Consider the following 26,124-nt stretch of genomic DNA (forward strand, 5'->3'; position numbering starts at 1 on the left):
AATTTGAGGATCTTATGGCATCCATCCCTTCATCTCACGATCCAGAGAATAAAATTTATGAAATTGGACTCAATGTGATATAAAACAAACGTATAGGTTAGGAACGATTCCAAACTTACAAAACTTACAGAACTACCAAATTTTTTGTCGAATAGAACGTGAGGGGTTGCAAAGGCAGAGGAACGATTTCGAAAATGTGGCCGAAAATTAAAATGAGAAGTAGAGGAAGATTCAGAAACAACAAAAAGAACGAACCTTCGATTTCTAGGAAGAAACCCTATTTTCTTTCGAATCGAGCCGGAGAGGTTGTAAAGGGGGGAGAGAAGTTGCTGAAGGTCGTCGGTGTTGGGGCCAGCTAGAGGAAGAGAGGTTGCAGAGGGGCTGATTGAAATTGCCGAAGGTCATGAGCGAGAGAGGAGCAAATTTTTTTTTCTCCATGCTTTCGTTCAATAGCCTTCCCAACAACCTGATGTAATTGACGAACGAAAAGTGAATTCAGAGCTCGATCCCTCTGAATTCACTTTCCCCCGTGTTATGCCTAAAACGAGAAAAAGTGAATTACGTTTATAATTTACTTTCTCTCCTAACTTACAAAGGGCACTAACGAGTTTGAGTGCATTTTACCTAACGTAAGTGAAATACAAAGGGCACTAACATGGCCTAGGGGAGCCCATATAGACTTATGTTCCCCTTCTTGCAATGAATGGGAGAGGAAGATGCCCCGTTTCCATCTTTGTTTCTAAGAGAACAACCAGCTTTCCTCTCTTGTCCAATAATTCCTTCATTTCTCCCTTATCCTTCTCTCTCGACTCTTTTGATAAAATATACTTTAATTATAGCCGGGGATTTATACGAGAGGAGGAAATCAGGAGGAAAAAATAATTTCCAATTTTTCAAAGAGTGAGAAATAATTTGGCTTAAGGGGTCGTGAGTAATTAAACCGCTAACAGTTTTACACTTCTCACCAGCAGAAGATAAAACCCTCGGAGTTTTTTCACTCTTTTCCTTTGAGAGGTGGTGTGGTACGTGCACTATACTAAAATACGCCGCACGCTCTCTCCAATCTCTCGCCGCCGCCCTGGAAAGCAAAATCCAATTGTTGAAGCCTCTTAACTTACCCACAGATTGCTTCTCAACATTCAGGTGGGGAGCTGCTCTTTCTTCAATAAGGTCTCTGATTTTTTATCTAATTTTTTGTCTCGTTTAGAATATTTGACATCTTTATTCTTTGGATTTTTTTGTTTTAATTTCACAACGATCTGATTCACCCAGAATGCGATTCTTGGGCAAATGCCTATACTAGTTCCATAATTCAGCAGATATTTCATTTTGAAACTCTGTTTCTCCGTCGTTCGGAGGTCTTCGTTTGAGATTTTAGCATTACTACATTTTTTTCTTTTTGTTATTGGGGGCGTTTTTATCCCCTGTTCTGGGTTCTGTCATTCTGTCTATCATTCTGTCTAGTTGGCCGAAGAATCGATGGGAAAGAAAATTAAGAAGAAGGGGCGAACTGCCCATAAGGAGAGGAGAGGATCGTCGGGTCCTAACCGTAGTGCGTCGGAGCATTCAAATCCAAGTGCAGATGCAGCTGTGACTAACGGTTTGGTAGTGAATGATAGAAAATCATGCAGCCATATTAGTAGAAGTATTGATTTTGATCAGGTTGCTTGGAAGATTGGGAATACTCTTAATTGTGAAGACTGTAGAGATAATGGTGGGAGTTGTAGGCGCTCTGGCAAGGGAAAATTTAAACAAAATAAGAAAAGGGTAATCCGATCGGATGATTCCAACCCAAAATCCATGTGGGTTTGTTTACAGTGTGGGCATGTGGCTTGCGGTGGGCCTGCAGGTGATAGGGTACCCAAAAGCCATGCACTTCAGCATACTCGACGCACTCGACATCCATGTGTAATTCAATTTGATAATTCACTTCTTTGCTGGTGCTTTTTGTGCAACTCACTGGCTCAAGTACACTCTGATGGAGCGAATGAAGTAACTTGTGGTAGTTTATCAAAAGTTCAAAATTTGATCAAGGAGCAACTGGACGAGTTTGGTCCATTCGATGTTGAAGATGATTATGTGGGTAGTAGTTTGGAAAATAAGCAACTGGGAAATGTGGATTCTTCTGTTTTGGAAATGAGAGGTTATAAAGTGCAAGGTTTGATTAATCTTGGGAATACTTGTTTCTTTAACTCGATCATGCAGAACATTTTTTCCATGAGAGTCTTGCGGAGCTACTTCTCAAATTTGAACAGTTCCATTGGACCCCTTACCATGGCCCTGAAGAAGCTTTTCTATGAAACTGGCACTGAAGTGGATTCCAAGAGTTGCTTGAATCCTAAAAACCTTTTTGGGTGTATTTGTTCTAAAGCTCCTCAATTTAGAGGATACCAACAACAGGACAGTCATGAGTTGCTTCGCTACTTACTTGATGGCTTATACATTGAAGAAATAAATGCGAGAAAATTGGCTTCATCTGATGATGAAGAGGTTAGTTCGAAAATGGGCCCTACTTCTGTGGACTTGGTTTTTGGTGGTCAGATCTCTAGTACTATTTGCTGTATGGAATGTGGGCACACTTCAATAGTCTATGAGCCATTTTTAGATTTGTCACTTCCTCTCCCCACTAAGAAACCACCTTCTAAAAAAGCCCCTGTTCCTCGATTGAAGAGAGCAAAGTTACCACTGAAGGAAGGAAATAAAGGAAGGAAATTTCAAGAAAGTAAAAGTAATGATGCTGTAGCTTCTTTTTCGTCAGAAGCTGAGTCAGAAGCTGTGAGGATTCCAGTAGAGCCCCCTGAGTTCTCAAGGACACTTGATGCTGGTGAAACCCCCCACACAGACAGGATAGTAACTGTAGCTGATCCACATGACTTTTCATGGTTGGATTATTGTGGTGATGACATAAGTTCAGAAAATATCAATTCAGTTTTTCAGAGCTCTGATGCTGTGATTACTCAAATTTGTGATGAAGGGCAGACGTCTAAGAGTGTGAATACATCTGAATCATCTGTAGATGTTTCTTCTATGAATGAGTCTCAGGTGAAAGTTGAATCAAAATTTGAAAAATCTACTGGACTTGATGTCCCAACACATATCCAAGACTCTGAAGTCTTACTACTTTCCTATAAAGAGGAAAATGATAAAGGAATGGGGGTAACAGGAAGTGCAGAAGAGTCAAAAAAGAATTTGGTAAATTGCAGTGAAGAAATTGAAGATTTTGATGGATTTGGTGATTTGTTTAATGAAACTGAGGCTACTTCTCATTCCACGGCTGGATCCAAGTCATTTGAAGAAATGGAAATGGCTTTACTGGCTGGGAACAATAGTGAGTCCAATCAAGATGAGCTCGATGATATAAACTCAGAAGTCACTGTAGATAGTTGCTTAGCCTTCTTCACAAAGCCAGAGCTACTTTCTGATGAACATGCTTGGTATTGTGAGGGTTGTTCTAAAATTTTGAAAGGGCAAAAGAAGCACACAAGAGATAAGATACAGCAAACTGGTAATGAGAATACCCATTCAATAGGTTTGAAGTCTCAGAACAATATGCCTGCAAATAGAGATGACAATTTACCTTGTAAGATTGATAAGGATCTCTCTGATAGTGCACGACCTGAATGCTTGGACAATGGTAATGTGGTATGCAGTATGGAGAAATTTGAAGGTAAAGATGCAAGTTCAGTTACATGTGAATTGGGTGAAGAAAGGAATGATAGGGTTTTGGACTTCTCAAAATCCCTTGTCAATGGGCTTGTTGACCTTCATGAAGCGTCTCAGAGTGATGATGTTGTAGTTGTCTCAAATCATTTCAAGGAAATACATTTAACATCTTTGCCTGTGACAGAAAGCTATAATACCTACTCCAGAAACCTTACCGATATAGAATCCTCAACTGAGGTTCATCAAACATGGAATGAATATCCTCAATTACGTGATCAAGGGGAAGAATCCGATGGCAGTGCAGGAGGGGAAGTTGACTCTGAAAGCATTAAGGTTAAGAGGGATGCTTCGAAGAAGATACTGATTTGTAAGGCTCCACATATTCTGACTATTCATTTGAAGAGATTTGGACAAGATGCTCGTGGCCGCCTATGTAAAATTAGTGGTCATGTTAGCTTCAGAGAGACTCTTAATCTTGGGCCATATATGGATCCCAGGTACCCCTTGAAAGACTTCCTTTCCTCTTTCTTTTCATTTTTAATTTTTTTTTATCATATATGAAAGAGGATGTTCGTCTTCTTGTATCTGCATTAAGTTAGGCTACTCTAGCTCTCTTCTATAGACAACCAGATCAGATTAGTTATATCTAATGACATAGATGTAATAGCATCCATAGAAAGACTTATGGTGCAATCCATTCCCTCATAATAACCTAATTAGCAGGAACCAGTTTTCATGGCCCCATAATTTAGATTAGCGTGTCCAAAATTATGATGTTTATTCTTTTTTTTTTTTTTGTTGAATTACTGGAAAAGAGAAAAACTTCACTGACTTGTTGTAATCTGATTACATGAGCTCCTATTTATAATAGAGGAAAGTAGTAGAGTCCAATTACAATTAAAGTACCCTTGTCCCATTTACACCCAAAGTCTAATACTTAAAGATAATTCCTAGTAGAATTAAATAATTCAACATAAATAGAAGATTAACATAACTAAAACACCATACCCATTTTGAATATAAGGAGGGACAGGCTTTCTCGGTGGAAGATGAGTCGTCGGCGTTGGGAGGAGCGTTTCCCCAACACGTCTCATCTCTCTCAAGCTTCGACACCTGCTTCTGCTTTTGAGTCCCTACTTCCGACATCCACTAGTGCGAAGACAGGGCCTAAAGCGGCGACAGACTCCAAGACGACGAAGTCGGTCATCTTCTCCAGCACCGTCGAGGAGAACTTCGATCTAGACCATGTCGTGCCGGAAGATGAGGGACGCTGGTCCATGACAAAAGGAAGAAGTCGGAGTAGAAAGGGAAACGAAGAGAATTGTGGATACTCGGTGACTCAGAAATCCTTCTGGGGATGAAGCCAGGTATACTCGGAATGGCTATTCGATTAACCATCAGAAATGGAAAACGACGGTCTTTCATCTCCATTCCTCTCGCCGCAATCCCTAACTTCGTACGTTGCTTCGAGGATGGGGAGTTGGCGAGAGAGCCACGACTCCGGGAGATCAGAGTGGGGGAAATCTCTTTCTCCCTCTCAGTGTTTCAAAAAAAGGGAGTGCGGGAACTCAAAATCGTCCAAAGTCGAGGGCCGTTGATAATGGCCCGGATTTATAGCCCATAATTTTTTGGAAACATGCCCTACTGGAAATCACTGCGAGAGAAAATCCTGATATTTGCTGTGCAATCACTGAAAACTAGTTGACGTCTTTCGACCATCCAACCTGCTCCACCCAGGAAAGACCCACTTCATTACCCTCCTCTACCAAATACCCCTCAAAAAATCGATTCTAGCTGCACCCCATCTTCCTCCTAGAAAGGCCTACCCAACACTCAAACTTCTTCCCTTCACTTACCGTCAGATCTTCTCTCGACAGGAAAAAGGGAGATGGAGTCAGTGTTCATCGTAGAAACCAAATCTGAAGCCTGGACTGTTGACTCTCTTGCAACATGGCTCCGGGACAAGAGACAATCTAATTTCTTACCCAAAACGTCCTGGTTGGGCTCCCACATATGGATGGTTTCCCTCAGCTCGAGGGAGGATGTAGGGTCAGTCCTGGAAGCCGGAATTTGGGAAAGTGAGTCGGAGGTGGAAGTTATGAAATGGGAGGAGACCGAGCTATGTTGTCCTCTCGGTCAGTGGATCTCTGTCGATTGAGCTCTGGTCGGAGGAGGTTCTGCGTCGAATTTTTGAGGTTTTTAGACAAATAATCAAATGGGTAGAAGACACAACTGAGCGACGTAAAATGGATGTTGCCATGGCTTTCGTTGCTCCATCCTCTCGGTGATACGAAAATCTATTTTTGAAGCTAATTTGCAGCGAAAACTTTGTTTGGATTGAAGTCTTGTTCGGCGAGGTTGGAATTCTACACTCGCCAGAGCATCTCCGAACACGAAAGGGACGACCTCTCACCGAGCCTGAATCATCTCAACCAGGTCAACTCAGGCACTAACCCATCGTGCTCAGACGACTCCACCTCGCTACCAAGTTCCGAGTCTAACTAGTTTTCAAATTTCAACTCCTCGGGGAGTGTTTTGAGATCCATCCCGTCTAATGACACCTCGATTTTCGAAGAGGTACCCCCAATTTTAAATTTAAATGGCGAATCCCAAGGTATGCCAACTGGTTCCCCCCCCCCCCCCCCCCCCCCAAACTCAAATTTAAGTGAATCTCGAGGTGGCGAATCCCAAGGTATGCCAGTTGGTTCCCCCCTAAACTCAAATTTTAAAGGTGAATCCCGAGGAGGATTAGCTGGCTCCCTGACAGCCACAATGCATTTTGCTCTTCCCCATATTTCAAAGGTCGCTCGTTTCTCGAGGCAAGTCTCAAAAGGCACGTCAGGGATACCCTTATCCCTTCCCCTTTTTTTGCCAGATATCCCTCAAAATCCCACTTTCCCAAATTTCGATACACTTATCCCCTCCCACACATCTTCCCCTAACCCTATGTCCTCTCCCGTCCTTTAGTCAGAAATCTCCCCAAAATCTACTTTTCCAACTCCTGAAATCCCATCTTCCCACACGTCCTCTTCAACTTCTCCCGTCCTTTTGTCAGAAATCTTCCAAAAATCTACTTTTTCAACTCCCGAAACCCCATCTTCCCACATGTCTTCTCCTACTTCTCCATCCTCCCTGTGTCTTCACGTAACCCAAATTTCCTAAATCCCCAAATCCCTACTTCCCCAAAATCACCCTCACGCTTCTCAAACCTGACTTATCCCCTCTTTCGGGAAAAGCTCTCCTCTCACTAGTCTTCTTGGAGCCCGAAATCCAGAGACCTGCAAACCACTGGTTGCAAGCAGATTATGGGCCCGAGAAATCCCCCCTGACTCTCGGGAAGAACTATTCTCCCTCGCCTCTTCCTAAAATCCAGCTCAACAAAGTCTACCATACTTCCCATTCCGATACTCAGTGTTCTTCCAGGAACCGCCCCTCTCTCCCCAAAAGATCAGAACCATCGGCCCCTCCCATCTCGTCCCTCCATCCACCTATGGAACCCGAAATCCCCGAACATTCACCTTTCTTAAACCCAACGTCCGCACCTGTCATCACTATATACCAAAGCAGACGGCGACGCCTGGAGACTAAGATCAACAAATACGTCCTCGACAAACCCCCAAATGCCTGAGAGTCATGATAGTCCTCAGCTCCCACCTCCTTCATTTGGTAGACCTGATCGTCTGGTGGAAGAACTCTAGGTCGAGCGTCACAAATATGATGACGAGACATGGCAACAAATGATGAGTCTCGCCCTACTTTTGGGAGCAGTTTATAGAGGTTAGTTACCTGGAGACAACACCTCGTCGGGAGTTCCAACACTTGATTCCAGATGATTGTGCTATCCTAGAATGTAAGGGGTATTGGAGGCTTTTGGAAGAAGGAAATGGTATCAAATTTTCTCTCCCAGTTCAAACCCTCTGTGGTTATTGTACAAGAGACAAAATGTCAGGAGATGTCTAATCTTATTGTTAAGGAGATCTGGTTGAATCCTTCAATTAAATGGGCGGCTGTTAAAGCAGTAGGCCATTCTGGGGGCATCCTTGTCGCCTGAGACTCTTCTCTATTAGACTCCCTCCATGTGACTGTAGGTCATTTCTCCCTAGGCATCCAGTTCAGGGATCTCTCCTCAGGTAGAATGTGGTGTGTAGGGGGAGTGTATGGCCCAACCAGATATCGAGAGCGGGCTCTTTTTTGGGAAGAATTGTGTGAATTACATCAATCTTGGAGGCTTTCATGGCTTTTTGCGAGTGACTTCAATGCAATCCGATATTGTAATGAGAAGAAACCCCCGGCCATACGCATATTTGCGTCTATGAGAGGTTTCTCAGACTTCATTGGCAGCTGTGGTTGGGACGAGATATCATTATCCGGGAAAAATTATACATGGTCGAATAGTCAACAACAACCAATTTTATCAAAGCTGGATCGCTTCCTGGCATGCCCTGATTGGTTGTAGTTTTTTGGAAATGTATCGGGTCACGTTCTCAACAAGGTGGCGTAAGATCACTGGCCAATCATGGTAACTACTTCTTTTGAGAAATGGGGACTTTCTCCCTTCAGGTTCGAGAACTCATGGCTTTTTGTAAAATTTTTTGCTACCCTTATTGATGGTTGGTGGTCGGAAGGCCCAAGTTTGGGCAGACGAGATTGGGCCTTTCCTCTGAAGCTTCGATTCTTAAAAGTCAAAATCAAGGAATGGGCCACCTACCACCGTACCGCGTCGGCTGCTGAGAAGTCCTCTCTCCTTGCTCAGATTGCGGACTTGGACCTTGCGGAGGAACAAAGGTACTTGATTCCGCAGGAATATTCTTCCCAGGTCTCTCTCAACTCTAACCTCAATTCTATCCTTCATCAAGAGAAAATCCGATGGCAGCAACGTGCCAGATTTAAATGGCTGAAGGAAGGAGATGCCAATACAAAATTCTTTCATGCCGTGGCATCGACAAAGCGTAGGTCCAATCGAATTACCTCATTATGTATTAATAATGAGGTAACGTCGTGTAGGACCTCGATTACTAATGTGTTGCTTAAGTATTTTACAGATCTATATTCAGAGGAATGCTTCAATAGGCCTAAATTGCAGCACATCAGATTCTCTCGTCTCTCTCCTGCCGCCGCTTCTTTATTAGAGCTACCTTTCTCGGCCGGGGAAATTGAGCGTGCTGTTTTAGGCATGGAAAGTGATAGAGCGCCGGGCCCTGATGGCTTCAATGGAAATTTTCTAAAAAGGTTTTGGCCCGGGCTCAAGGAGGATATCTCATAAATGGTTCATGGTTTCTTTAGAAATGGGGTCACCTTCCGCAGTATCGGCGCATCATTCATTGCCTTGGTCCCGAATAAAGCTAGTATGGAGAGGCCGGAAGATTTCTGACTAATCAGTCTCATCACAAGCGCCTACAAAATCATTGCTAGAATTCTGGCTCATCGTCTAAAAGTTCTTCTTCCAACTATCATACACAGAGGGCAAGGTGCATTCCTCAAAGGAAGAGAAATTTTAGATTCCACTATGGCTGCACATGAGCTTATTGATTATTTCCGGCGTAATGAAGATCCCAGAATTGCTCTGAAACTTGATTTAGAAAAGGCTTTGGATAGAGTCAGTTGGATCCTCCTCGACGAGATCATGGCAAAAATGGGTTTCGGAGAAAGATGGAGATTTTGGATCAAGAGTTGTGTGGCCTCGACCTCATATTTTCTCCTTCTAAATGGCACTGGCTGCGGTATTTCAAAGGGTCGAGAGGAATTAGACAAGGTGATCCGCTCTCCCCTCTTCTTTTCAATATGGTTGGTGAATTTCTCTCTACTATGTTTTACTCGGCAGTCAATATCGGATGGCTCCCTCCAATCAGCTCTCAAGAAGCTTTTAATATCCCCATCCTTTAGTATGCAGATGATACTATCATATTTGGGATCGGTAACATTGAGGGTGTTAGAAAGATCAAAGCGGTTTTGGGTCTTTTTGAGTTAGCATTAGACCTGAAAGTCAATTAGGAAAAAACCTCTCCAATGCGGTTTAATGTTAGCCCTGAGCTTCTTACAGAGATGGCTAGTATATTTGGCTGTACAACAAGCCACTTACTGACCACATATCTTGGCCTGCTATTATTCAACGGCCGCATCTGTAAAAATTTTTAGAATCCGGTGGTTGAGAGGATTGAATCCCGGCTGACAACCTGGAAAGGGCGGTTACTTGGTAAGGCGGGGAAACTCACCCTTCTCAAGTCTTGCATTGCAGGTATTCCAAATTATTCACTATCTTTTATGGCCTGTCCTGCATCCATATGTAAGACAATGGATAAGCTCAAAAGAAGATTTTTATGGAGAGGATCAAGCGATACTTTTAAATATCACCTGGTCAAATGGGATGAAGTCTGTTTGCCAAAAAAATTGGGTGACCTAGGGATTCGGAAATCCAAAGATATGAACCAAGCTTTGCTCCTTAAATGGTTATGGAAAATCAATACTCACTCCTCAAATCTTTGGAAGGAAAAACTTGGGGGTATTACTCATTGGTGGATGTCAGGGGGAAATCGGAGAGCTTTATCTTTAATTTGGAGAGCATTATACCTACTTCTTCCGAAATTTTCAGCTGCCTACAGATACTATGTCGGAAACGGTAGGTCCCTCAAGTTTTGGGATGATCTATGAATGGGGTAGGAGCCGCTACAGAATGCCTTCAGAAGCCTATTTCTCCTATCCACCCGTAGAAATATATCAGTAGCAAATGCTTTCGAGGGGGATGGTATGAACCTTCATCGTAGAAGAGGTCTTTCTGACATTGAAGCGCTAGAGGCCAATCGACTGATGGACTCTGTAATTGCGGTAAAAAATTGTCCTATGGTGGTAGACAAGCTCGTTTGGTGGCCGGAGAAAAAAAGCATTTTCTTAGTATCATCTGCATTCAGTTTCATCAATGGCTGGAATGTACCTCATCAAGATCATGAGATCTTTTTTGTATGGCGTCTATGTGCTCCTCCTAAGATTAAATTTTTTGTGGAGTGCTTGTCATGGCAAGATTCTCTCGGCAGACGTGCTTAGAAGAAGAGGTTACCCCTCAGTAGACCCCCTATGTCCTCTTTGCAATATAGAAGTTGAGTCCATAAGTCACATTTTGCTTCAATACACCTTCTCATGGAAGGTGTGGACATCCAAACTTAGCATGTTGGGGATTCAATTTTGTCTGGGGGCTGATTTGCTCTCATTCAGTAAGTTGCTACTTGGTATGTCCCTTCCTGGATTCGGAAAGATGATGCTCTCGGCTTGTGCTAGCTTCATACCGTGGGGTTTATGGAATGAGCGTAATCGTAGAAGGTTTGAAGGTAAAATCGAATCAGTAGACCGGGAGGCGGACCGAGTGGTGGGACATATTTCTTCTTGGTTCTTGACGAAGAAGTCCTCCTCATTTGTAGGGACCCCAATCCGTGAGAACTAGTTTAATTTGGCTAGGATGCACTCAAGGAAAAAGGTTTGGACTATGCAGGAATGGACCCTTCCTACTCTTGGTTACCTTAAGTTGAATTTTGACGGTTCTTCTCTTGGTAATCCCGGTCTCTTTGGATTCGGTAGGGTTATCTCGGATCACTTAGGCAACCAACTCTACTCATATGCCGACCCTTTAGGAATCACCGACTCTACGTTTGTGGAGCTTCTTGGTCTCCTCAACGGGCTCCGCTTTTTCAGAGATAAGTGCACAGGTCCCCTCCACATTGAAGGGGACTCGAAGGTGGTCATTGGGTGGTGCCAGCGTGCATCCCCTCCCCCGTGGTGCCATTGGGACATTTTTTGGGAGATTATTGAAATTTCTTCATTGTTATCTTGTATTTGGTCTTACATTTCGAGATCCGCAAATTCGGCAGCTGATGCGTTTGCTAAGCACGGAGCTACCCTACAATCGTTGGTTGTCAGGGATATGTTCCCCTCTTTGTAATTTCTGTAATATTCATGTTTATATATATACATCTTTATCAAAAAAAAATAATAATAACTAAAAGACCTTTAAACTGAGATTTTTCTGTGAGACCTCCTTCTGTGAGACTTCTGTAAGACTCCACCAAATTAATTTTGGCTCTATGAGTAGAATCATGTAAGAGTTTTCTATATCTTCTCTTCAGCACTCCCCCTCAAGCTGGAGTTTATAACTTCAGCTTGCAATGAAAAGGATTCTTGGTCTTCAATTTTCCTTGCTACAAAAAATTCTCCATAAACGCAAAAACTTTATCTTTTGTGCTCCCTCTTTCTTGAATATTTTGGTCACATAAAAATTACCACAACATGTGGAACAAAATACCTCTTTCTTGGACTTCTTCTTGTATTTCTCCCCCTCAAACTCGGGATAAAAAGGACATGGATACCCACCTTGGACAAAACACCATATGGGAGAAAATCACTCCTAGCCGTACGACAAAGCTCTATATACTAGTCCAAACAATCATAGTCTGAAACACACTCCGCTCAATTTTTAAGGTAGAAAAGTAGCCAAACTTTAGGGCTTAAAAAAGAGACTGCTCATTTTTTATAGTAGCTCAAACACAAATCACCTCTTGGGTGAAGAATAAAAGGACTTGACTCAAGTTGGATGTTGGGCACACTCCTATACTTTTTAGGTAGTGGGTCTAGGCATTGCTCTAAAGTGATAAAAATACAAGACAATAAACTGAAGAAATACTTGAGAAAAACAACTTTAATTAGAAGGAGGCGACTATGCAGCATTCATACTTCCAAAGTGATTTTTTTTTTTCTTTTGGAAAACTAAGGGAGACTAATGGTAGAACTTAATAAATTTGACTAAGTATGATTTTTTTTGGGATGATCACAATTTTTCGGAGTTAATTATGCAGAAGATGTACAGCCAAGTAACAAAAACACAAAACTCGTAAGCAACTTTGATGCAAGATATTGCATATCTTGAATGAGCACATCATGGAGTGATTAAGTTGGACCAAAACTCTCTGATTAGAAGACAAATTTGGCAAAAAGCTCAAATTTTAGGAGAAAAGGAAACTCAGTTAACTTCAATACATGGAGAGATAATAGGAGAGAAAATTGAGAAAAAAGAAAGATTTTCAGCAGAACTAATCTTTGATACTTTTGATATCAATGTCTCCGAAAATATAACTTAGAATCACAAACGGTTTGTTTCTCAAGAAACTAGACTCAATTATCTTTAATTTAATATCTAATTTGTTATCAAAATATTCGTTATTGAATCTTTTATAATCTCTTGATTCACTTCATTCTGTATCTTGACCCTTGTCGACTCCAATGCGAATTATCTCCTTAAATATAGATCCGATTGACATAAAATTTTCTCCTTTTGAAACTAGACTTCAATAACTTTCATCCAAGTATAACTTCTCTTCATGAATATACTTTTTTTGAGTTAAAGAAGCTGATATATTTCGGGAATTTGTAATTTGGCCGAACTGAGTACTCTTTCTTCTTTGGGTTGCATGACTATTGACTCTTCCTAGGTCGATATCACCCTCTAGAAAACTCAGATTGAGAATTGGTTGAATAGGTAAGAAAATATACTTACAGATCTTTCTTTGGGTCTATAATTCTCCCTGTAAAGTCTTGTTCTTGATGGCATAAGATGACTCCAAATTTGAAGCTTTCTGCTATTGCTCAAACCTCTCTTGCAGTCTGACCTTTACTACTTCAAATATTGATTTCTCTTTATAAAACTCCGATTGCCAAAATTCGCTTTGTGTTGGAAAGTAGACTTGAATATCTTTCCGTCAATATATAATTTGCAAACGAAAAACTCAGTATGGAGGTTCGAATGCCAAGAAAACAACATGTATTGGAACTAAAATGAGAGAAGAAAGATTGAATATGAACCTAAACTACTAGAGATGAGAGATCAGAAAAGGATCACATTATCTTTGTGGGTGGACCGAGTTAACTCACAGAATCTACTTTGATACCATGTTGAATTTCTGGAAAAGACTAAAACTTCATTGACTCGTTGTAATCTGAGTACATGAGCCCTTATTTATAATAGAGGAAAGTAGTAGAGTCCAATTACAATTAAAATACCCTTGTCCCAATTACACCCAAAGTTTAACACTTAAGGATAAGTCCTAGCATAATTAAATGACTTAACATAGATAGAAGACTAATATAACTAAAACACCTTTAAACTGAAATTGTTCTCTGAGACCTTCTTCTGTGAGATTCCTGTAAAACTTCACCATATTAATTTTGGCTTTGTGAAACTTCTTATTGTGAGGGTCATGTAAGAGCTTTCCATATTTTCTCTTCAACTCTTTTTGAATATTGAATCCTATTTTCTTGGCATGACTTGGACCCAAAACCTTCACTATAAACCTCTTGCTCAATGTGGCAAATTCTGTTTATTGAGCTAACCAAACTAGTTTAGATAATTAGAATGGAGTAATCTTTCAGTTGACCCTAGCATAAACCAACAGTAAGGGATTCAATCTTGGGAAAGGGTTTAGAAAGAATAAGTTAGACTAAAGATAGGGGATGATAAGAAAAATTGTTTAGGCTATAACAAAAACTTATTGAAGTTTTTGGGGTAGGGGTGTAAATGGTATACAAACGAACTGAATAAGGTTGTTCTGTATACATTCTGACTATCATTCCGGGATTTCCTTATCCATTCCGTCTGATTATTTTTGAAGGTATTCTCGTTTATTTACTTGGTTACTGGCTGGGAAACGAGTAATGAAACGAAAAATAGTAAAACATAATAAAATACAAAATTATTTAAAATTGAAAAAACTTTACATGTTCATAATTTTTAAAGATAGTGAAAAAAGTCATATAGCAGCATGCGTAATAAGGTTCTCTACATGGGTATGTAAAAAATTACAATAATACGCTAACATAATCGGTAATTGCGTAAAGGGGTATGAAATAGGTATTACTCAATTCCGTTCTGTTTAATAAACAACTAAACAAGTAAAATTGCCATATTACATATATACCGGTAAGATTTTTTGTTCCATATCAATTCCGTTTAATAAATGGGAGGCAGAAAATCTCATAATGGGATGAAATTGACACCCCTACATCTGGGTAACTAGAACATAAAGAAAACCATCATAGACTCTAAAAGTAGCCCAACTAATGCCAAATTAAACATAATCTGAACAGTAAATAACCTGCTTGAAACAAAAAACAGAATTACCAATGAAACCAAAATTATGTAAAAATGCTAAGCTCTTCATGGTCTCAAATCGTGGACTCCTCACTGAGCCAACTATCTGAGTTATTCCTTTACTTCCTTGAACTTAAAATTTTTAATCCTCATCCCCAAGCCCTCATATTATCTAATTGTATTTGAGGAATGTCTACTATTTAATTTATCAACACTTGGGAGAGGCTAATGATTATCTTTTTAAAGTCATGCTTACATTTCATTTATATTCTCAAATTATTGGAAAATTTCCTTTACAATCTATTTTATTTTTATTTTTTTGAAATAATGATGTATAAATTATTAAAATATAGGGAAAAGCATAAACACCTAACTAAGTGGGCCTTCCTCCACAACAAGGTTTTGGAGTGAAATACCCAACTTAGCCCGAGTGTCTGCCAAATGATTGGTAGATCTAGGGATGTGTTTCCAAGTACAATTTATAAGAGAAATTAAATTACATATATCAAAATACATATCCCAATGTCGCTAAGGATGAAGGGTTGAATTTGCACACCAATCTATGACAATTTTAGAATCGCCTTCGATAAAGAGGGAGCCCGTGAGACGGCTTTGGAAGATCTGAAGCCCATTGAGCAGTCCAGAGAGTTCTGCAGTGGTGGAGTCAGAGACTCCAAGTGGCTCAACAAAGGAGAAAAGGAGACAACCATTTTCATCATGGATAACTCCGGCATATCCCACAGGACTGGGACAACCAAAAGCGCTACATATCAAAGTTTAGTTTATAGTGACCTGCCAGTGGGGTGCCCAGATTGCCATAATCAGGGGATACCATTACAATCTATTACTTTCATGCCAATGATGTAGTTGATTGATGTGGTTTAGATTTCTTTCTCATAAAGGTAATTTTGCACCATTCTGTTGAGGTGCAAGAAATGCATTAACCTGATTAAACAATTGAGAAGATGAATTAGATATTTAATATCACTAGATAAGGATGGAACCTTTGCAGGTTTTGTATCTAAATATTGATGCTGTTGTGTTCATTATATTAATGATTACTTGTGAAAAAATGTGTCAACTTAAAAGTATTATGTGAAGATTAATGTTCATAAACTTTTTATAGACTGTCATGAAATACTACCTAAGTTACCACTCCTTGAGGTTGATAAGGGAATGTAATCTCATTGCAAGTTATTATGATTGGTGGAGCTAATTTTTGCAATTTGAAAGGACTTCGAAAGATTACTTATCTTCCCCCTCCCCCTTCTTTTTCTCTTTTCTTTTTCTCATTTATAATTGCCCGATCATTTTTCTGTTTGTGAATACTAAAGGCTTATTATTTGTTTGTGCTTGTTTGAGTGGGTGAAACCAAGGGTTGTGCAACTTAACTAACCCTATATTGAAGTGTAGATGACTGAAATAGTCTTCTTTTCATTTTATATTTTTGGGAAGGGCTTACCTGCCTTTTAGCAAGTTTCATCCTGTGATAGAACTCATTATGGGGCATTAATACCTTAGGTGCCAAGGGAATCAATAAGAAAGAGTGTTAGTTACTAGGGGATGCAAGTGGTTCCATGGTCTAGTTGTCAGGACATTGGACTCTGAATCCAGTAGCCCGAGTTCAAATCTCGGTGGAACCATTCCTGAGAGATAATATGATGAGTTTGCTCCACAATATTTTGGTATGACTCAGGATTGATGCCTGTGTTGTGCTACCTGGATTTGAGTGAAGAATTTATAATGGTAATTTTGAATATGACCCTCTTAGATACTGTATTTTAAATGCAGCCTGTTAGATTCTGTATTTCCTAATGTGACAAATTTCAAATACAGCCAACAGAATCTGTTAAATCTGAAGGTAAAGGTCACTTAAGTTTTTCACATTAAAATATTTATTTAAAAAAGAGAGGGGAAATCCTCCCTTGTATTCTCTTATCTCTGCTCTGATAACCTCTGGGAGGGAGGGGAGGATGTCCCCTTCTTCCTCAAGGCTAGAATGGGCAGCAGTCTCCTCCATTCAGAAGCAGGGGGGTGGGGTGGCTGTTGCTACCCTCCGCTCAAAAGTGCATCCCTCCTCCCTTCTCCCTTTTCCTCTTTATTTGAGAAAGAGGAGAGGAGGGGGTGCTGTGGGAGGGAAGGAAGACCCTTCCCACTCCTTATCTCCCTCTTTCATTCTCTTCTTTGCGTTTGGAGAAGGAAAGGTGTTTAATTTTTTGTATATAAATATATTTACAATTTTAAAAGGTTAATTTAGTAATTTTATTTTCCTCTTAGGATCCATTAACAATGTTACCTCAATTGTCTGTTAGATTCAAATTACAAAGCCAAATCTGGAATTACAATGTCTGCTGTTCTTGAAAATTGGCATCTAGTACGGTCGGTTTTGGAAATTATCCTTATCTATTTTTTTTGAGAATAATGAGATTTTCGTTAAGAAAAGGGAGAAAATACAAGAATATGAGAAAAGTAGGCTAGCCACATTCTAGCTTTACAACTATTAAACAAAAATAAAATAAATTACGATTAATGAACAGCTAAATGAAAAATTACCAACTAAGATGCTATCCAACAAAACACCCTGACACAAATTTATGTTATGATGCAGCATCTGAATTTTCCCTCACATGGATTCTATTAGACTGACTATAAAATTTCACTGGTATACCATTATTGATGTTGGATTGGTCACTGTATTATTTTCATAACTGACTATAAAATTTCACTGGTATACTATTATTGATGTTGGATTGGTCACTGTATTATTTTCGTAAGTACCCGATAATGTTAACTATAGAATTGCATTAGCTTTGATTGTGTCAGTACTAACGTTTTAATGGGAGAGTTTCATCATGTCTGTTTGCCTTGTAATCTGTCTTATGGACTAAACTGAATTATGAGTTGTGTGCTTTAGGGTAACTGTTAAGATCTGTGAGTCAACTGTTTTCTGGGGCCCATACTGAGTTCAAGTGAAATCCTATTTCTTGTTGCGATTCTGTTGTAAAACCAAAACTTCAACAAATTTATTTTGGAAGTGAAGTAGCTTAGTTGACACATTCAAGTCCAGAAGTATTGGTGAGTCATTTTTCTATTGCCTTTGCGCACGTGCATGCTTGTCAGTTTGGTCACAAATTTCATCAGTTGACATGTCAATGTAACTTTGCTGTTTGCATGTGTATATGGTGGCCTGCAGTAGTCTGCTATTTATGTCCTAAAAGTTTTTTTTGAAAAAGATGTCCTAAAAGTAAAAATGCATGTGTTTAGTTATGCCTATTGCATTATCTTTATATATTTCAGTGTTTTCCAATTCAAATATCTACCGGCACCATTTCCTCTTAAAAAGAGCACCTACCACCTTTATTGCATTCCTATTAATCTGCATATGCCCAACGACTTCCTGTGAACATGTTAGTTCCCCTTACGTTTATCCCCTGCATGCATGACTTTGAATGGAAACCAGGTGAAGTGTGGAGATTGCAAAGCCTTTGGTTCTTACACCACTGATGAAATGGTTCTTCTACTTGATAGTTTGACATTCTTTGCCAACTTGTGGTTATTGTAAATTTTCAATATATAGTGTCTGTTGTTCTAATCAAAGTCCATTTTCTCTTTGCTTATGTAAAACTATTAGTGTGAAAAATTTTGCCACTCAATTTGTGAAAGTTAAATGATTCCACATTCTATTGTTTTATTTCTCAGAATGTTCAAATGAAAACCTGCTGGTGACTTTGATGGATGCACAGTCATTGCAGAAGAAATCCTTGATGTCCTAACTGCTGTTATTGTAGTCATGAACAGTTTATTTCCTTTCTGGAAAGGACTTCACCATAAGATTGATGACAGATCAATTACATTTTGCAGATTCAAAGAGGATGATGAGAAGTGTTGGTACCGTCTTGTGGGGGTAGTGGAGCATCTGGGTACGATGAGAGGAGGTCACTATGTTGCTTATGTCAGAGGGGAGAGAAACAAAAGGCAGAGTGGGAATGATGTTCTAAGTTCAGTGTGGTTTTATGCTAGTGATACATCAGTACGTGAGGTTTCTCTTGCTGAAGTACTTCAATCTGAAGCATATATACTGTTTTATGAAAAGGTATAGAAGCCAAATGTTTTCAACTGTCCTCTTCGAAGAGCCAAGCTTGGCAAGAAATACATGCAGTGAGGAGGTGAGGTCCAGAAAAGAATTCTTTCTCTTGCGTGCTTGCATGAGCATAGAGAATCAGAGGCCCATTTATTCTTTACTAGCTCGAGGGTCCCCAAGTATACATCAACTGTTATGAAAGTGAAATGGTAGTTACATCATGGTTTTATATTGGGTTCTTTAGGTTCCCAAGTTTTGATGTGTCACATGAGAAACACTTGAAAAGATCGGCTTCAGCATGCCCTCTTTTTTTTTTTTTTTCCTATTTTCCTATTTCTTTGAAATTGTCAAGAAAAGTTCATGGCAGAAAAAAATAAGTTATTATGTTGCCAGATAACCTTTCTGGATTGGTGCATTGAAATAGAGAAGAGAACACTTCTCAGGAAGTCAATTCAGATGGTAAAGGTATGTATAAAAGAGTGAGGAAGTCAGTTGAGATGGAAGGAGTATGCAGAAAAGAGGACCCTGGTAGACTGATGGTAATTATATGAAAGATCCAATTTGGAGTGATGCAGAGGTGTTGAGGAAATAATTGATGGAACTAGCAAATGGTGACGAGTTTAAACCAATACAGCCTGTTACATGAAATGTATTGGGCATCGTCTTGTTTCATATGAGGTTGTAAGGTTCTAATATGAAATCTGGTATCAGAGAAGGGAAGTTTGTTGGTTTTCTTTGGTTGAAGCTTGCCTCTTTGTTGTATTTTCTGTAAGTATCAACTATTTTAAATAGTTGTAACAAGTATACCTCTAACAACCCATTTGCAAGGTTAATAATACATAAGGAATAAAAATGTCGAGTGCATTTTATATTTCTCCCCAAAATGAAGATACAAAGACTGGAGTGCCATGCTCACTGTTATAGATCAATGAGAAATTTAAAAGAGAGATCAAACGTAAAGGGAAAACCATGACACATGAAATTTTTATAGAAGTATCACACAAGGGAAAGTCAAAAGGAAGATCAAGCATACCTTGAAAGACTAGAGTGTGCAAAGCTCTCTTGAAGATTTGAACTAAATAGAGATGGAGAGCAAGGAGAATCAAAGTAGATGAGGAAGTAAAACTGTGAGAATGGAGGGAGAACGAGAATGAAAAAGAAACATGAGAGAGATCAAGAGAGGAGAGTTTCACTAGTAGGTTTGGCTCAAGATGGAGAAGAAACCCAATATAAAGATTGGGTTATACTCGATAGGCTTGAGTGAAGAACGATGCACATGGGAAAATAGGGGGACTAATGAGAAACTGGGTTTCAAAAGGTTGGGTTTTGAAGTGTTGGTTTGGGATTTTTAAAAATTAAAGTATGTTCAGGTAAGGAAAGAGGGAACACTGTCGTTTTGGACCTATTAGTGCATTCTATAAGTAAGAGTGAATTAACTTTCACTAGGGAAAGTGGCCCAAAAAGTGTTAGTGCACTATGAAAGTGAATTCACTCCATGAGACCAGTTAATTTACTTTCACTTGTTTACTCTCGCCCGTTTCATGGAGAATGGAGGGAGAACGAGAATGAAAAAGAAACATGAGAGAGATCAAGAGAGGAGAGTTTCACTAGTAGGTTTGGCTCAAGATGGAGAAGAAACCCAATATAAAGATTGGGTTATACTCGATAGGCTTGAGTGAAGAACGATGCACATGGGAAAATAGGGGGACTAATGAGAAACTGGGTTTCAAAAGGTTGGGTTTTGAAGTGTTGGTTTGGGATTTTTAAAAATTAAAGTATGTTCAGGTAAGGAAAGAGGGAACACTGTCGTTTTGGACCTATTAGTGCATTCTATAAGTAAGAATGAATTAACTTTCACTAGGGAAAGTGGCCCAAAAAGTGTTAGTGCACTATGAAAGTGAATTCACTCCATGAGACCAGTTAATTTACTTTCACTTGTTTACTCTCGCCCGTTTCATGGAGATGACGCTCCATCTTCGTCGCTCGCCGTCCATCTACCTGTGCTCCATCTTCTTCGCACTCCTCTGCCTGCGCTCTGTCTTCTTCGCTCGCTCTTCCTCGCTACAACCGTCTCTCTTTCTCTTTCCCTAGTCACTGTCTCTTTCTCTCGCTGCCCCTTTTTGTCTCGTCGTCTCTTTTCCTCTCATTCTTGACAACATCTATCTACCGCGAGCCACGATTCTTTCTTCCTCTCGATTTGAAGGTGGCTGCTGCTTCTTATTCCTGGAATTACATGTTCTAATTACATTTTTACTGTTTCTGAAATGTTTCTTATTCCTGGAATTGTCTGTCTTCTAAAATGGTGTGATAGTGATATCATTTTTACTGTTTCTTATTCCTAGAATTATCTATTTTTTGAAACTATGTGATAGTGGGAAATCTTTTTTTTTTTTTTTTTGGGGGGGGGGGGGGGGGGGGATTGTTTGTCGAGCCCAATTATTACTACTATTCCATAAAATTAGATAACTGCTATTCCTAGGAAACCTGATTTTTGGGGAGAATTTGAGTTGAAAGGACATGAATGAAATTACAAACTTACAAGCTTTGAGGATGTCCGAAGACAATAAGCAAGAAGGGAATGACTACTGACTAGGGCTTTAATCTTCTTAAATATTGCAACTATAGATATTGGCAAAGAAGAATAGGTCCTCAGCCATTGCTGATGTTCTAGAGTTGCCTCTGTTGCCTTAAGTAATAGCTATCTCAAAGACACATTTCCAATCAAATGTGTTTTTTTCACAAGTATTGCTTTTAGTTTCATATGATCTATGATTCCCAAAACGGAATGGCTTTGGGCCCAATTCTGTGTGGGACACAATTCAGATTGTAGAGACGATCAATCACATCCGGAGAAGCAGCAACAACAACAACATAAGAAAAACGAAGTGGAAGAAGAAGATCAAATTCAGCAACAAGATAGCAACCCGGGTTGGCAAACCATCATCAACCGAACCTCGAGAAGAAGAATAAGGTTAGAAGAAATCTCCAAATTCGATTTCCGAAATGGAAACACAATCGTTTCCTTCCAGCGATCGTGAGAGAAGAATGGGAATGTCATTCGCATCCTCTCTCGATCCGGTGCAAAGAAATCCTTTGTCTCTATTCCAATCAGATCCGTGAAAGCTTTCCTGGCCATCTTCAACAAGATCCAGACTGATAAGACAAGCAAAAGCTTCGAAAGGTCCCTTTTCGTAGGCGACCTAGAATTTCAACTCTATACCCAATATCACGAAGACCAGCTCAAATGCGCCATCACTTAGCGTCGCGAATCGTTAACAATGGGTATGGTTTTCTTACCCCCAAAGCCCTAATTTTGGACTTTTCCATCCATCCAGCAACTCTGGCCAACAAATAAGGCACTGGATTCATGGAAGAGCCCCAACGATCAAAGTCCAAGCCACTACTCAGATTTAAAATAGACAGTGGCTTATAGTCTTCAACTCAGCAGAAGACCGTAAAAAAATGCATAAACTGAAGAACAAAGTGGGATCTACAATCCTGAACATGGAAGACTGGACCTCTAGCCTCACAACCGCCCTTTCAAGCCAGTGGGTGGTTGTTCGAGGCATTCTCGTGGAGTTATGATGCAAACACACTTTGGAATGCCTTGCGAGAATCTTCGATGAACTCATCTAGGTAGAAGATTTGTCGACGTTCCTACATTGGGAGAAATTCCTCCTCTGGCCAAAATCTCTGGTAAGTGGCACTCACTATGTAAATCTTATCTCCGACGAGACCACTACCTAGGTCATCCTGGAGTTTGAAAACCTGGTAATCCTTCCCACCATGGTTTTAGACTCGAAAGGTCTCCCACCGAGTCCAACTCAGTCTGGTTTGACTAAAAAAATCCAGAGTTAGCTCTGAACCTGGCTAGCCCTGAGGCAAACCAGAACCAGGCAAACAGGGAACCAACAAAGGAGCCTACAGGGACAATAGTCCCGAAACCAACTTCAAATTTTAAAAACAAAAGAACCTAGTAGCCACCACCAAGTCTATGAGACCTCGATATTAATAATATAAAGATGCTCACTAAATACGCTTCTATCAAATAAAATACTTAATTCCACAATAACTAGGCCAACATGTAGCACTTGGGTCCTAGAAAACTGAACATACCAATCTATTTTTGTTTGGCAATGAGCAATCAAAACATTCAATCTTACCTAGATTAAGTATTGTATCCACACAAACCAAAAACAAATCAGCTTCCTTTGGTTGATGCCATATTTACTTAGAAGCAAAACCTTTCCAGCTTCCTTTGGTTGCACAACCTAATTTCTCCTTTACATTTTAGAAATTATTCTGAAATTAACATGTGAGACCAGCATACATACCATTACTTGATGTTTAAATAAGTTTTCGGTAATTCCCCTAAGACCTATTGCTGAATATGGCAGCCATTTGACAATGTTTTATGTCTCACACCTATTCATAAGAAATGCTTGGTTTTTCAAAAGAAAGTGATAAAAACATCCTTTATTAAACTTTATTTTATGCATCCCACAAGAAACAACACTTTTCTAATGTTCAAAAAACATACACTTTAAATCAGGCACACTATATGGATTAGGCATTTTATCTTTAAAACCACCATAGTTTAGTGTTAGATTCCACAAACATTCTGAAAAGAGAAAGCACATTGCATAAACCGTGATTTTGGCATTGTTATGCTTCATGAGGAAGATAATATCTTCTATTTTTAAAAAAAAAACGGAGAGAATTAACATCTTATTGCTTGAAATAAGGTGGAAGGATTGTATTCGTGGGGCTTGGACTCACTAAACAATCTTCGGTAATTTTTCATCTTTTTGTACTAGCCTTTTCTATTTCTTTACCACTTTGTTACTTCATGTTTTAGTGGTATTTTCTCTTTTTAATAAACCAATAGCTGATGATGTTCCTTTTGAAGTGGTAAAGGAATATGTTTTAGTGGCATTTACTCTTTTTCAGTGGTAAAGTAAGGGGGGATTTCCCCTCCCTTTTTTCTTCTCCCCCACCCTCCCCTTTCCGCTTTCTCAAAAACAAAAGATGGTGGGAGGGGGGTTATGGTAGAAAAAAGGGAAGAGAAGGAGGGGGAGGCTTCCCCCTCCTTTTTGTTTTTTCTCCTCCTCTTCCCCTCGCCTTTCCTTTTTCTCAAAAACAGAAGAGGGCGGGTGGGGGTTAGAAAAAATGGAAGGGAAGGGGGAGGATTCCCTCTCCCTTTTTTTCTTCTCCCCTTTCCCTTTTCTAAAAAAACGAGGGTGAGTGGGGAGGGTTTGATCTTGTTTAAATACTGAAATTTTACATACCCTTTAAAATTATGCTTGATTCATTGAGTAATTTTTATGAGTTTTAGATGTTTGGAGAGAGGAAAGGTAAGGGCACAATGGATGAAGCTTCCAAGAAAACAAATGACTCATGGACTTTGAGGAAGATAGTAAAATGCTTGATTTTCTTATTGAACAAGTAAATTTGGGTAACAAATTACCAAATGGAGTATAGAAACATGATGTTTTCATTGAGTGTGTCAATAAGTTTAATGAGGACAAAATGAAAAAAAAGAAGTTGAAAAACCACACGAGAACTTGGAAAAAACCTATCAAATTGTGACTACTTGCCTCAACACTTGTGGCTTTGAGTGGGATCCAATAACGCAAACAATGTGGCAAGAATACATCAAGGTTAGTAAATGTAACATAGAAAGTTATGTTTGTTGTATTATTAATCAGAATTTTAAGTTTTGTAAGAGATAACTTGTCTTGTAGGAGCACAGAGAAGCCGATAAATATAAGCAGGAAGGTTGTCCACTATATGAAAATTTGGCTTTAGTTGTTGGAAATTCTATTTCCATAGGGATAGAAAGTCAAACATGCGTTGAGTTAGAAGAAAACCTTCCTCATATAGTAAAAAGGGCCAATGATTGAAGAGATAGATGAAGATGATGCAATTAGGGAGATCCCTGAGCCATTGGCCAGTGGTACAGAGTATGTAAATGAGGCTCGTAGATGAGGCAAACATCATCAAATGCTCGGTGTAGAAGTTTTTCTACTCGTCGTAGGAAGAGATCCCAATGATGTTCTGACAATGCTGAAATGGTCGTTGATGTCATTAACAATATGGCATCAACCATTGTGGGGATCTTTAGTTCCATAGATGCCGATGCAAAGCTCTTTTAGAAGTACTTACCCCAGAGAAGTCAAATTTCATGTCTCAAAGTTGTTTGACACTAAAGAAAAGAAATATATGTTTGTGAAGATGACACCAGAAGAGCAGTATGACTGGTTGATATATAACTTCAATGAAATGTAATAGACTAACACATAATGGTTGACAGTGTTAACATTGATTTATCAGACACATTTGATTTAGTATGAATGACGTTGATTAAGGAGCATTTGTGGTTAATACGTGAATGTGTTTGTGGTTAATACATGGATATGTGTGTGCTTTAGACATGGGTGTGTATGTGGATAAACGTTGACATGAATGTAGGCAAAAAATGAATACATTTTTTGTTATGACTGGAAGGTTGATAATTATTTGTTGATATGATTTAATATTCGTGATATTTACATAGATGTTGAGACTTATTTAATGGTACAAGTTGTGTTTTGTCGTTAAGACATAGATGGTCATTTGTGTTTGAACCATGTTTTTATTATCAAATGTCCAATATTGTAAATATTCATGGATAATCTACTAGACAAGGAAAAAAATTGTATTTGTAGTACAAGTTACACAGTTGTACTTGTTCTTATAAGTTACTACTTACATAATTGTAATAGGCAGTTGCAATGTATAGATGGTCTACGATATTTAAAAAAAACATTAGAAAGATCATCTGTTAAATTTCGAAAGTTTATAGGATGAATCAAAATATTTTTCTCAAATTGAATGAATCTTGAAAAATAGAAGACTCTTATTTAATACAAGGACAATATTTGTGTAAGAACAACTTGAATATTTTTGTCTCATTGTTGATCAGCAACAATCATACAATGTTACCTTAGAGATTTTTTATAAATCAAATTGGACCATTAATATATATTTTAATAAGAAGTTAGATGCTAATGTCAGATTACAGTCTGATTACATCAAACAACCTTCAAGACGTACTCATTCAAAGATTTTGAACGGTGAAATCTATTATCCTTACAAGGTAAATATAAAGTCATTTGATGAATAATTTTAAGTTAATATCAAATATATATTTGTATTAATAAAATTTGTATCATTAGGATTGTATTGGTGTCATTGATGGTACTCATATTAAAGC

At 39.1% G+C, this 26,124-nt stretch overlaps 1 protein-coding gene and 1 non-coding gene across 2 annotated transcripts; both read left to right on the top strand.

Moving 5' to 3' along the window:
* The first annotated feature begins 1,060 nt into the window (after positions 1-1,060).
* On the top strand, positions 1,061-19,707 carry LOC137963051 (ubiquitin carboxyl-terminal hydrolase 2-like). Its single transcript, XM_068810232.1, has 2 exons — positions 1,061-4,160; positions 18,650-19,707. The coding sequence occupies exons 1-2, from the start codon at positions 1,480-1,482 to the stop codon at positions 18,885-18,887; spliced, it is 2,919 nt and encodes a 972-aa protein (XP_068666333.1). The 5' UTR covers positions 1,061-1,479; the 3' UTR covers positions 18,888-19,707.
* On the top strand, positions 16,360-16,431 carry TRNAQ-CUG (transfer RNA glutamine (anticodon CUG)). Its single transcript has one exon. It is a non-coding gene; the product is annotated as a tRNA-Gln (tRNA).
* Positions 19,708-26,124: the final 6,417 nt, after the last annotated feature.

Source organism: Aristolochia californica, unplaced genomic scaffold (assembly GCF_029961685.1).
Source record: "Aristolochia californica isolate CCGP_79_NKW_82.1479 unplaced genomic scaffold, dmAriCali1.0.hap1 SCAF_4, whole genome shotgun sequence".
Classification (NCBI taxonomy): Eukaryota; Viridiplantae; Streptophyta; class Magnoliopsida; order Piperales; family Aristolochiaceae; genus Aristolochia; species Aristolochia californica.